Raw genomic sequence first — 13,256 nt, 5'->3', positions numbered from 1 at the left:
AGCGCCCCTCCAGGATACACTGAGAAAATCAGAACTTACTATAGGTTGGCCACATTAAAAAAAAAAACAAACTATGCTTTAATGCTTTAAGATGATCCCCCACCCCCCAAGACTGCAAGAGTCAAGCGGTCCGAATGCAGGCTACTGTCTGAAGATGTTTTGTTTTGTTTTTTCCCCGTTTATATTCACGGATGAATTGATGATTCCTGTTGAAGTTGTATCACACCTGTGTGCCACGGTTTGATTTTAGGCCGAGGTTAGTAAATTTATTTTGTCAAAACAGTGGGTATCGTGAGCATGACTGATCCAACAGGACATCAAAGTAGGAAGCTGTCTAAAGTTAAAGTCACAGTATGTTAACAAACAAAACGATCCTTAGCCACGAACTTATAAATGCAGTTTGGGGTGGGACTGAAGCAGGAGGGGAGAGTTAAATCCAAATCACAGCAATTAAGTCTTCAAACCAATTTCTGAATAGGGCTGCTGTTTTATTTCCTTTCATTCTTCTTCTTGTGACTTTGAGCTCCCTTGAATTTTCAGGACAATCACTGCTGGTAACGTCCTGCAAGTTCTTGAGGCTACACGACACAGTCTGGCTCAGTTACATGTGGTTTGCATATTAGCTTGTTTGTAAGGGTGACTTTGCTGTGAAGCAGATTCAGTTGCCCCACCAGTCAACCCGCTGGAAGTCATAATTTCCTCCATATCCATCACTATTGTAGAAGCCTCCATAGCCACCTATCAAGAAAAATGTTTAAAGAGAGAAACATTAAGTCACCTTTCTTTTTTTTTCTCAAGTACTCTAACGTAAACCCAACAAAAGAAATCTAGTGTTAAGAGTTTGTGTCCCTCAGAAATTAAATTTCCCCAGTGAATTATGGTATGAAAAACAGGACTCACAAGAAAAAGAAAAAGCCCTTCCTCAAGGAAAAATTAACATTACCTCTACCAAATCCTCTGCTGTTGCCGTAACCACCTCCACCACCGCGGCTGCTGCCTGCACGACTACTACTGAAGCCAGAACTGCTGGAGCCACTACTCTGTCGACAGTCTCTAGCACCAAATCCTCTGCTGAATCTATTATTGAAAGCAAAAATATAGCATGGCACTGTAAGTCCAAAGTTGGATTAAACAGCAAATTCCTGCTTCAAGTTCACAGTTCCCCATTTAAGTTTTCAGTTCAGTGCCATTATGTTCTCATGGGAACTGTACCATTAATGTCCCAGGTGTTCTAGCAGAGTTTCTAAAGTACTCAGTAGTGAAGAACTGACACCTAACGCCATGTCAACCTTTCTAATAATTACCCCTTGCCCAAACGTTTATGTATTATAGTTGAAAATAACTGTTTAACCCGTTACTCGGGGAAAAGCTAACTCTGAAAGCTTACTGCCCCCAATAGGTAATACCAAGAGGGAAGGCTCACAACAGTGCGTACCTTTTAGATCGTCCACGATTGCCACCCTTGTAGTGGTGTTCGTAAGCCATACTTTCCAACCAAGAAGGCACTTCTTGTTTAGCTTCTACAAGAAGATCCAACAAATCCTTTGCAATATTCACATTTTTTTCGTTAAAGAATGAGGTGGCAAGGCCTACATAGATCAAAAAAAGCACATGAAGTTTCCATAAAGCAGCATGCTGTTCTTACATTCCTATATCCCTATGTAAAATATTGTAAGTCCAAAACTAAAACGTGACATTGTGATTTGCAGTACAACCAAATCAAACGGACGGAAAAAAAAATTTAGTTGGCTGATTAATCTAAAATTTTTCCTCAGATATAAACGTTCTATTTTTAAGGTCCTTTGTCAAATCTTTGCTGGGTGCATCACAATAATAAAACCAAAATAAATAAAACTCCCTAACAAAATTATTACCCAGGTTTCCTACACGTCCTGTACGGCCAATACGATGCACATATTCTTCAATATCACTCGGCAGATCAAAATTGATAACGTGTCTCACATTTGAAATGTCTAGTCCTCGTGCTGCAACCTGAAAAATAACTTTATTTTAAAAAAAAAAAAAGCACTGTACAAACATGATTAATTAAAAAATAACGTTTACATACAGCTGTAGCCACAAGAATTGGGCTTCTCCCCGAGCGAAACTGGCGAAGGGCCTCCTCTCGATCTCTCTGTGATCGGTCTCCATGAATACTAGTACAAGCATGTCCTTCATGGTATAAGAAATCCTCCAGGGAATCTGCTCCCTTTTTGGTCTCTACAAACACCAAAGTCAGTGAATCCCTCCCTGAAAAATCAGAAGGCTTTGTTTACTCATAATGAATTAGCATCGCTGGTTAATCTAAATATTAACTGGGTTAATTCTAGTCCTTCTGCTAGAATAAATCTTGGAAGCAATTAATGTAAACATTGTTATAACTATGTTTAGAATGAGGAAAAGGCAAGGGAAGGAACAGAAGAGATGTAAAGAGATTCTCCTTACATGTAACTGACACTATTATTATTATTATTCATAATTTTACCTGTTGCTCCCAAGATATCAAGCAGAAACGACCGTTTATCTAAGTCTTCCACCCAAATTACTTTCTGTGTGATGTTCTCAGAGGTAGAGCCTACTCTGCCGACAGCTAAAAAGATATATTCATCCAAAAAGTCACGAGCAAGCGTCTGAAAAAGTGAGAAAAATACTCAATTGCCTACTTTAGTACACAAATTATCTAAATATAATAAACACATATGCTCTAATCAAAAACGAAAACATCCAACAATACCTGTATTTCTTTAGGAAAAGTAGCACTAAACATCATGGTGTGACGAACGCCCTTTGGTGGCATGGTATCTTGTTCAACGATGCGACGTATCTGAGGTTCAAATCCCATATCCAACATCTTATCAGCTTCATCCAACACTAAGTACCTGTTATGAAAAACCCTCAGTTGATCCTGGATCATTAGATCTGACACACTAATTACTCGGTATGTTGCCTAACTAATTACACTAATGTACTCCCCTCCATAAGGGAATATTCCAGTGCCACAAACAGATACACACACGCATGCATACACACATGCGCACACACACACACACAGAGACAAAATGGCTCAAGATTACAACCAAATTAGCCACATGTTGATTGTTAAAATAAAGCTTAGAGCCTCAATTAAAATTTCACTTACTCTTTAAACAAAAAGGTTAACTGCAATTTTCAAAACTATGTGGAAAATTAAATTATCGAAGCTCAGGCAGCCCTAGTAAAAATACTACAGAAGTAATCAACTTCTAATACAAAAAGAGGCGCATCCCATATGTAAAAACTGACGTACTTGCAGAAGTCTAACGCTATCTTTCCTCTTTCCATCATATCCACTAGACGTCCTGGAGTGGCTACTAACAAGTGGCATCCACGTTCTAAGTCCCGAATCTGCTGACCAATATCAGCACCACCATAGACTACACAAGGACGAACTCTAGATCGGTATGAAAACTGTAAGCAAAGAACATGTCAGTGGCCATAAAAACATCGTTTGATCAAGGAGAAAAGCAACAATCACTAAAATGAGTATTTTACTTTTCTGGCTTCCTCATAGATCTGTACAGCCAATTCTCTCGTTGGGGCTAAAACCAAGGAAACTGGATATTGCTTGCGGCGCCCACACCTTCCGTTTCCCTAAAAAATGAAAATAATTTACACTTTCTGGCCAAAAACTGTAATTCATTTTTAAAACTTACCAGTTTCCTTTTATAATGTGCAGACTACACCTACAGACTTATTTTCATTGGGTGAACGGGGTGAAAAAATAAAAATAAGGTGTAGCTGGCCTTGTTTAGAAAAGTCAACAGGCATTTGCAAAGCCTTTTTAAAACAAAAACGTCTCATTTTACAGCAATACCTTTACCTTCACGGCCTTCAAAGCTTCTCCTGGACCATCTGTATATATCTGACTCAGTATGGGCAAAAGAAATGCTGCCGTTTTCCCAGAACCTGAAGACAAAACACTGACTTATCATTTCTGAATATTAATCGTTGATAAAGTGTTCTCGATGCTCTCGAGAATTACAGGAAATTTTTTCTTACTCCATTTCCAATTTTCTAGGACGTACAGTAAATTTATACGGCAAACCTAAGGAGTAAAGCGACTTCTGTGCTCTACTTTCAAACAGTACATTTTAATTTGTACAAAACACAACCATTTTGTCTGAAAAGTGCAACATTTCTTTGTAGTGGCTCTATAGTGTTGGAAGGTAAAGCAGGAATCAGTAAACTTTCTGTAAAGAGCTAACAGTACATGGCTCTTGCAGGCCAGTCTCTACAAGAGAACACTTTTTATCTGTGCCAAATCTCTGGCTAACCTCTACAGCACAGACATAACAAATGGGTATTTATATTCGAATATGGCTGTTGAAAAATACACAAGTGCTAGGTTTCAGATCAGGCTGCAGTCTGCTAACTCCCGTGGAGTTAACCGAAAAAGACGCAGTTCTGTTTCTTAAAGAAGGTATTCAAGCTGACAATTTGCCATGCGCTTCCTCAAGATGCCCAGATACATCCCAAGGATCCAGAGGTACAGACAAAAAGGCACATCCCCAAGCTCTCTCAAATGCTAAACACAGGACTCAGACATCCCTTCAGAACATACTACTTTTAAAGTAAGCCCAATTAGATAGTCTTAACTTTTGCTTTTTATCAACTAAGCTTACCTGTCTGGGCACAAGCCATTAAGTCTCTTTTTCCCTTAATGATAGGAATGGCATGTTTTTGCACTGGAGTAGGACGAGTATAGCGAGTAAGCTCAATGTTCCCCAAGATAATTTCTCCCATGTCAATATCACTGAACTGTCAGGAAATGTAGCCGGGTTAATCAAATACAAGTAAATATAGAAGTAAACATGACAGATATAAAATGCTGTATCTTTTGCAATTTCTGTTTTACACTACCATATTAATGGAAGTAACCAAACTGTCTGTGATTTGGTTTACAGATGCTATGATTTCAGTTAAAGAATCGTGGCATTTTTTAACAAAATGGACTCCTGGGTTTAAAAAATTGAAACAGCATTTGGAGGCAGGCATGGTGGCTCGTGCCTGTCGTCCTTCTTCTTTTTCAGACAGAATCTCACTCTGTGGCCAGGCTGGAGTGCAGGGGCGCAATCTTGGCTCACCTTAACCTCCGATGCCTGGGTTGAAGGGACTCTCCTGCCTCAGCCTCCTGCATAGCTCAGATTACAGGTGCGTGGCACCATGCCCAGCTCACCTGAGTGTTTTTAGTAAACACGGGGTTTCACCACGTTGGCCACAATGGCCTCTATCTCCTGACCTCATGATCTGCCCGCCTCAGCCTCCCAAAGTCCTGGGATTACAGGCGTCAGCCATCGTGCCCGGCCAATTCCGAGACTATTCTTAATAGTGGCATTAATGTTTCATAATCCAATGGGTTTGCATTAAGAACTTTAAGAGTCAAACAAAAACTTACGTTTTCAATATGTGGTGGACAGTTACTGCCGGTTGCCTCTACTGGTATTTCATCGTATTTCTCAAAGTTAATCCCCGTGTTTCCTCCAGAAAACAGTTCCCTGAAATCAGACAATTATTACATGTATATAAATTGTTAACGAAACTTATGGCTTAGTATAACATGTTGTTCAAAAACTTACCGCTCTAAGCGTTCACTTGGTGGAAGTGGTTTTGACCAATCATCTTCATCCGACTTGTCACACCAACGACTGTGTCCACTCCGTTCGTATCTACCAAAGCCAGTTCTGTCACGACTGCCAATACCATCATATTCACTCCGTCCACGATCATCAAATCTGAATGGCACGAGCAATCAAAAATACACGATTTAGCCGATATCGGATTATCACCCCTCTAGAAATGTCCTTGGGTATCAGCTGACTTACTGAACACAACCACCCTTAAACGATGTCAGCAACTCAGTGTTTACCTCGTGTGAAATAAGCCCCTCTAATTAACCAGCGCTTATGTGTAATCTGTGTCTTCGTTCTTAAGAAAATTATAAAAATTTTTATAAAATTACACAGCTTAGACATCTCATGCTAAGAATTAGGTTTAGATACTTACAACTAGTGCATACTTTACATCTTCATTTAAGACAGTACCATCTAAACATATTTACTGGTATCATCTAAATATATTTACTGGCAGGAAAGCAGGAATAACACATGAAATTTTTTAGATATAACATTTTTAGATATAAAAAAGTAGAAGACATGTGACAAGAGAACATTTTTCTTAGAGTTTTATTCCTGTTTCTGAAAAACAAGACAGGATCAAATTCAATTATTAGGGTTTGTTTGTTTGTTTGTTTGTTTTGAGATGGAGTCTTGCTCTGCCACCCAGGCTGGAGTGCAGTGGTGCCGTCTCAACTCAGAGCAGCCTTTGTCTCCTGGGCTCAAGTGACTCTCCTACCTCAGCCTTCTGAGTAGCTGGGACTACAGGCACATTCCACCATACCCATCCAATCATTCTATTTTTAGTAGAGATGGGGTTTCACCGTGTTGGTCAGGCTGGTCTCGAACTCCTGACCTTGTGATCCTGCCACCTCGCCCTCCCAAAGTGCTGTGATTACAGGCATAAGCCAACCCACCCGGTCCCGTCTCTACCAAGAAAAGAATAATTAGCCGACCAGGTGGTGGGCGCCTGTAGTCCCAGGTACTTGGGAGACTGACGCAGGAGAATCACTTGAACCCAGAAGGTGGAGGCTGCAATGAGCCCAGATCGTGCCACTGCACTCCAGCCTGGGCAGCAGAGCAAGACTCTGTCTCAAGAAACACGCACGCACGCATGCACGCACACACACGAAGCATTTAAAGCTGTCGCAGACTGTATCATTTAAGTTGAAACAGACTTCATTGTGTCAAATAGTATATTCGTCTAAATTAATAAACTACTTTTAGTAAAGAACTCTCAGTGCCAACAGAGCAATGATAAACCATCACTCTGCTTTAAATCCATGAGTAGTCTCTTAAAGATATGCTCAAGGACCAGTGTAAGTATGAAGAATGAGAACTTGCCAAATTAAGATTCCTAAACTGCTACTGTATAAACACACAAGCTGGGATTTACCTTCCATGATCACTGAAATAACCAGACCTTCCTCTTGATTCTCGAGACCCAAAACTGCTATATGCATCCTTATCTCTGCTGCAACTCCAACCTGAACTGTCTTTATCAGAGAATCCTTCAATAAAAAAAGCAAAAATTGAAAGCTGATGAGACGTTTACACGATTTCCATCTTCCCAAATACGAAGTCCTTCACATGTAGTCTTCCTTTATCTTATCCTGCTGGGAACAAAGGTCAACAGGTGCTTCACATGTAGTCTTCCTTTATCTTATCCTTGTGGGAACAAAGGTCAACCAACAGGTCCCATAAGCAGAATTTTTACAAGCGTTAATGTGTTCTTCTACCAGAGATGATTAAATGAGGCAAAGTAATCTCATGACCTGAGAACAACATAGCCTGCATGTAACACAGCTATGATACTATCACCACAATAGTAATTGTTTTCATTCACCCCCTAAGTATAAATGTTATGTGTCCAACACGTAAACCTACTCCAATGCAATTATTTACGATGTCTTTTTTTAAGCTATGACTGATTAGGAGGGATTCCAACTCCCTCACTTTTAAGCTCAACTTGTAGCTAGTGCAAGCGATGCTTCTGTTAGTTTCCTAGCTATGATCCATCTTTGACAAATCCTGAATAACGTAACGCAAAAGGTGTTAAACCTAAACATTTAACGTAAGCTATGTATAATACACATTTTGGAAAGGCCCAGCTAAAGCCTACCTCAGGGACTGTGGATTACCTTGAACTAAGAGAAGAGATCTACATAATCAGATAAAAATATGTCAGGCCTATTAAGACAGAGAATTTCTAATTACTCTTTGAAAATTTCAGGCAGGGGACAGTAAAGATACAGCAAATTAGGTTTTCCCATTGACACTGCTCTAACTTTGAACATCACAACCCATTTCTTAAGTCACTATGGCATCCTACCACCTAAAAACAACGTTTCTCGAACTATTCACATAAAGTTATTTTAACACAATCTCGCATTCAGAGATGGTCAAGACTTTCTATTTTACTGTTAACAACTAAAACTAAGTTGTTACAAACATCACTGTGTGCTACGCTCATACACACACTACTGGCCTACCAAGAGTCCAAACATAATTGTGTCATCTTAATACCCTCAGTGAGAATAAACCTATACTTGAGTTTTAAAAACCCTCATTATTACCTACTTTCATTGTCTACAAACTGACAAAGGAATGACAAGAGCAAACTTGCTGGAGGGCTTCCCTAATCCAAACTTTTAATTAAATGTTTAAAGTTACAAGTTTATAAAGTTGTCACTTTTCATTCTCCCCTGCTTTTAAAAATCCAGTATTAGACAAATGACCCATAGTACTTCCCACATTAAGGAAGTTAGATGGTTAACGTCTCTTCCATCCCCGCAAATACTAAAATATTGCCAACTCTTCTTAAGGCACTTAAGACACCTCGGGTGCAATTCCAGCCAGATACAACACTTAGCATGCTTGTGATAAAAGAAACTCTGCAGTTACTCTGAAAAAAGAAAACAATCCTTAGCAAAGTGGTCTTCTGATAAACACATACAGACTTAAAAACAGGGTACAGACTAAACAGAGAAAAACAAAGTCAACTGCAAGTACTCTACCCACTCCACACCCCTTTATCATTAGCTTCTTTCCTTTTGGTTTTAAATATTTTTCCTGACATTTCCTTCTCCTAGAAATTTTTTGATGTGCGTGAGGCACTCAAAACATCACCCCAATTAAACTTTTCTAATGAACTCTTCTACCTTACAAATTTGATAGGAAACAACCCTAGGTGTTTTAATGCATTTCATACAACACCTTTCCAATGAAGTTGTCTGGGTTGAAACATATCCCCAGCTCATTGAATGTGGCCCAAAGTGATAATTTTACAACTGTTAACTAGTCCAGAAAAACAAAACACCATTTCACTGTGGCAACTTTTCAAGACAGCAGCAAGCAGAAACTTTACCACCAGACAGTTTCTTTGACATAAGGCATTCGCAAAAATATGCCACTTTCAAATTCAAACCACACCATAAATGTTACCAACAGATACAGTACCATAGTTAACCTACTTGGTAGGTTAACGACACAAACCCAAATTCTTTGGGCTCAGTCTGCCACAGGACACAATAAGTATCCATCATTCAACATTCAAGGAACTTTTCCGAGGACAGAAAGTGCTAGTTCCTAAAGACAGTCCAAAAGAGGCACAGGAGGGGACAAAAAGTGTTCACAGACTTCCTCAAGTCACTCTTTTTCCCTAGACTTTGATGAGCTGCTAAAGGTTACATCTACAAACTTGCCTTAAATACATACCTTTAGACGCTTCTCTGTTCCGTAAGTGAGGAGGTATATAGCGTCCTTCTAAAAGAGAAAATGTAAAATTAGAAGCCTATGACATCACCACGACGCTGCCTATTCAGAAAACGTCTATGAAAAGATAGGTCCTGGAAAACAAACTTCTAAAACCTGTATTTCATACAGGAAACTACTTTGCAAGATGAAGGGGAAAAAATGCTTACTCGAAAATACGCTGAGAACCAAATGTATTTCAGTAGCTAGTAGTGGTTATTTAATAACCATGTTTTAAAAGGCTCTATTTCAGATAACTGCTACATGAAATCAACACTGATCATTAAACGCGGCCATTACTCCAACGTAACAGTGTCGTAGAGAGAGAGGAAAAAAAGGTTCTATGTGCTATACTAAATCATCTACCCAGGAAGAGGCTTTTTTAAAATGTCCAAAGATTAAAGTGGAGATACCATAAAAACACATGAAAAGTTGGAGAGTGAAAATTTTCTGGAAATTTCTGAATCCCAGGTCAAGGGATCCTCCTGCCTCAACCTCCGAAGGCAGCTGGGAGTGCAGAGACGAGCCACCACGCCGGGCTAATTTTTTTGTATTTTTAGTAGAGCCGGCGTTTCACCGTCCTTGGCCAGGCTGGTCTCGATCTCCTGACCTCAGGCTCTACCCGCCTCGTCCTTCCCAAGTGCTGTGATTACTGGCCTGAGCCACCGAGCCCAGCCCAAGGCTCCGTTTTTAAAAAAGAGTTTTCGGGCCGGGGGAGCGATGGGCTCACCCTCTAATCCCAGTCGTCTGGGAGGCCGACGTGGGCAGGTCAGGAGATCTGAGATCCAGGCCATCCTGGCTAACGTGGGGAAACCCCGTCTCTCTCCTCATAATATTAGCCAGGCGTGGCGCGCCCGTAATCCATGCTACTCGGGATGATGAGGCAGCACAATCGCTTGAACCAGGGAGGCGGAGGCTGCAGGGAGCCGAGATGGCATCTCTGCACTCTAGCCTCGGCTACAGAGCGAGGCTGGGCCAAAAACAAAGGTTTTACTTACTGCTTGCTGTACTTGCTCCTCCACTCTGTTTCTCAGAGGAGTTCAGGTCCAGATCCACAAGCTAGAAAAGAGGTATCAATAGCTCACATGCTGACACACAAGAACAGATAAGATCACAAGCGACAAATAAGAAGACCTGGATTCCAATCTTATCCTGTACCATACACTTGGCTGCTGGGACTGCCTGGCATTACCCGACAAGATTTTAAAGATGCTTAAGTCTATCAACCATGACAAATGCAAATGGCACCACCTGAATACCGGCAGTTTCATACCAACAAAGTTCAAATTCATTCACTCCAAACAAATTTTCTTGAACAATTTACCATGGTAAAAGCTTTCCAAACAACAACAACAAAAAAATCTACCATCCATTTCTCAGTAACTTAAACAAACATTCAATTTAGCTACAGTCGTTAATAGTAAAATGTTCCCAAAGACAGTGGTTTTCTTGATATCCTAAACCTAAAAATAAATGGACACCGGAACATTTGAAGATTCCTTACGGTCGACTGGCGCCAAAGACTGTGCAACTATTTTTAAGGCAGATAAATTCCTAGACATCAAAAGTTAAAATAATAAACCAACTTCACTATGTTTTGAGTACTGTGCAGCTTTACACAGCTGTCATTTCATGTTTGACGCTCTATGAAGGTGGCAGTATTCATTTCTCCCATTTTAAACATCAACTTCAGAGGTCTTTGGTGACAAAGTTAAAAAGCGACACATCTTTTCTTTAATGCTTCTAAAATGACATACCCATTCTTAACTCCTGCCTCCTTATACGGCTAGATTTTAAAACTATAGGGGGAAAAGGTGATTTCGCTTTATGGGCTTGCAGCATAATGCTTTACCAAGAAGTACTCAGTAGCGGCGGGCGGTGGGGGGGCGTGGCGGTGGGGGGGGCGTGGCGGTGGGGGGGGCGGACAATCACCTACGTCAAAATAGGTTGCAAGAAACAAGTGCAACGCCCAGAGCAACTTTGTCACCTCTCTGAACAAACCTTCTACGCCATAACACGCTTACATATGTATTGAAAGTTCAAGATACTATCAAATTAAATGCATCATCGATTAAGATACTGTATTTTAAAACTTCGCCATCTGAATCTGGTTACTACTTAATTCTAGCGAAGTAGACAGTACGCTTTATCAAGAGTTAAGTGTTGCCAGTTACATAGAAAACATTGTAAACTCGTACCGCCGAATTCTCTATTCCTTAGTTCTCTGTTTCTACGGTCTATTTAACATATTAAGAATCAGTAAGTTGCAGGCCTTAATACGACGCAGTGAAAAACTATCTCAAAAGGCAGACCGTTAAATCCCTCAAACCGCACCTAAGCTTTATCCTTTATTCATTCTCTCCCCCAGGCGTGGGAGGCAAAAATGCAGGCATAAGGGTCCGAAGCACTGCAGTGCAAACTGCAGTAGGTTCCTGACACGGTATAGGAGCCTGATCTCACACGTACACCACATATCCTGCCCCGTCGTCGGGCAGACTTCAAAGGTAAAGGATCTGCCCTTAATGGAAACAGAGTTAGACCTATATCAACATTCCTTCTGCGGTAAAAAGAGAGTAAACCACAAATAACCTGTCCCGCGAATCAACCGGTTAATCTCCTACGGGCCTAGTTCCCGTATCGCCTAACGCAAAGGCACAATACTACACAAAAGGCGCACAGTTTTCGGCTAGCCGGCTATCCAGTGGCTCTCCGAGTTAAGAAAGGGGTGTAGCGCAATCCTGGATCCCTAACCTTCAAGGTGTCTTCCCGCTGGCCTCTGCTTTCCATTCTTTCTAAGGCAGGTCAAGAGAAGCAGGTGGCGGCCATTCGCCCTCCCCTCGCCGCTGTCGGTTTCAGGTTCTTCTACGTCACAAAACTGCCACACCGGAAACGCGGACCCGGCACGCTCAGCATCCGGTCAGCGGTTGCTCCATCCGTAAGGGAAGCGGGCAAAACAAGATACAGGACGCTTGTTTCCCTGGGCTTCATAGTCACTCGCCTTCAAGAATTCCATAGGCCCGGCCCCTGCAAGGACCACAGCGCTACTCAACTCATACAACCGCATCCAAGACTGTGGCCACTCGCCGGAGCCAACACCATACTCTTTGTCCTCGCTACACACAGTGACTGGGTGGCCTGCATGCACTTTCTGCCTAAACGAGACTTCCGTGCATATGTCACGGGCGCCTCGTGAAGGTCTAACCGCTAGACTGGAAAAAAAAAGTCCCTTTTTTGCGAACCGCCGCCTTCCCCGCCCCTGTTGACTAACCGGTCAGTGGTCGCACATGCGCGTCTCCGCGGGACCGCTCATGCACGCCCAGAAGCCGCCATTGCGGGCGGCCCACTACCCTAGGAGAATACCGCGTAAACACCACCCTTCACGCTGTGGCCACCGTCCGGTCTCCCGTACGTGGGCTGTCATGGTCTCACACAGTTTCTTTCCCATTTCCCCAGAGTCCGAGCAGGGATGCTTGGCTAAGAAAGTAAAAGTTCACTCTGAACCTTTAAATTTGTAATTCTGAGATAAACTTACTAAATTCATTGGCAGCTTTCAAATTGTGCAAACTCACCGAAGTATATTATTGTGAGCTCAAGTAGATTTCAGTTAGGTGTTTGCCTTCCGAAAAGTGAATCTATCTCTCTCTCTGGAACTTCAAAACAACCGTTGTATTCCTCAATATTGTCTATTACTCTTGCTGAGCTTTTGCAACGCGTCTTTGTCGATAAGATGTACATTTCTTTCTCCTGTTACGCGCGTGTTAACGAATACACTTTTATACTTTTTAATATGAGACTTAAAACAACCCTTTTTGTTATTCAGTTTTCTTCCCTTGAAAAAATCGGATTATGGGC

General features: G+C 41.4%; 1 protein-coding gene across 1 annotated transcript; it reads right to left on the bottom strand.

Annotated features, from left to right (window-relative positions):
• Window positions 1-453: 453 nt before the first annotated feature.
• Window positions 454-12,249, bottom strand: LOC118150893 (ATP-dependent RNA helicase DDX3X-like). The gene is made up of 17 exons (XM_078364509.1): window positions 12,156-12,249; window positions 10,403-10,463; window positions 9,369-9,416; window positions 7,048-7,162; window positions 5,616-5,771; window positions 5,435-5,534; window positions 4,662-4,797; window positions 3,860-3,945; window positions 3,532-3,630; window positions 3,287-3,447; window positions 2,735-2,879; window positions 2,486-2,630; window positions 2,069-2,250; window positions 1,875-1,992; window positions 1,436-1,589; window positions 944-1,077; window positions 454-738 (listed from the first exon to the last, which is right to left on the bottom strand). Exons 1-17 carry the CDS (start codon window positions 12,189-12,191, stop codon window positions 659-661), a joined length of 1,956 nt encoding a protein of 651 aa, XP_078220635.1. The 5' UTR covers window positions 12,192-12,249; the 3' UTR covers window positions 454-658.
• Window positions 12,250-13,256: the final 1,007 nt, after the last annotated feature.

This window comes from Callithrix jacchus, chromosome Y (genome assembly GCF_049354715.1).
Source record: "Callithrix jacchus isolate 240 chromosome Y, calJac240_pri, whole genome shotgun sequence".
Classification (NCBI taxonomy): Eukaryota; Metazoa; Chordata; class Mammalia; order Primates; family Cebidae; genus Callithrix; species Callithrix jacchus.
Note: the sequence above shows the minus strand (reverse complement) of the source record. Positions and strands in the feature narration are given on the sequence as shown.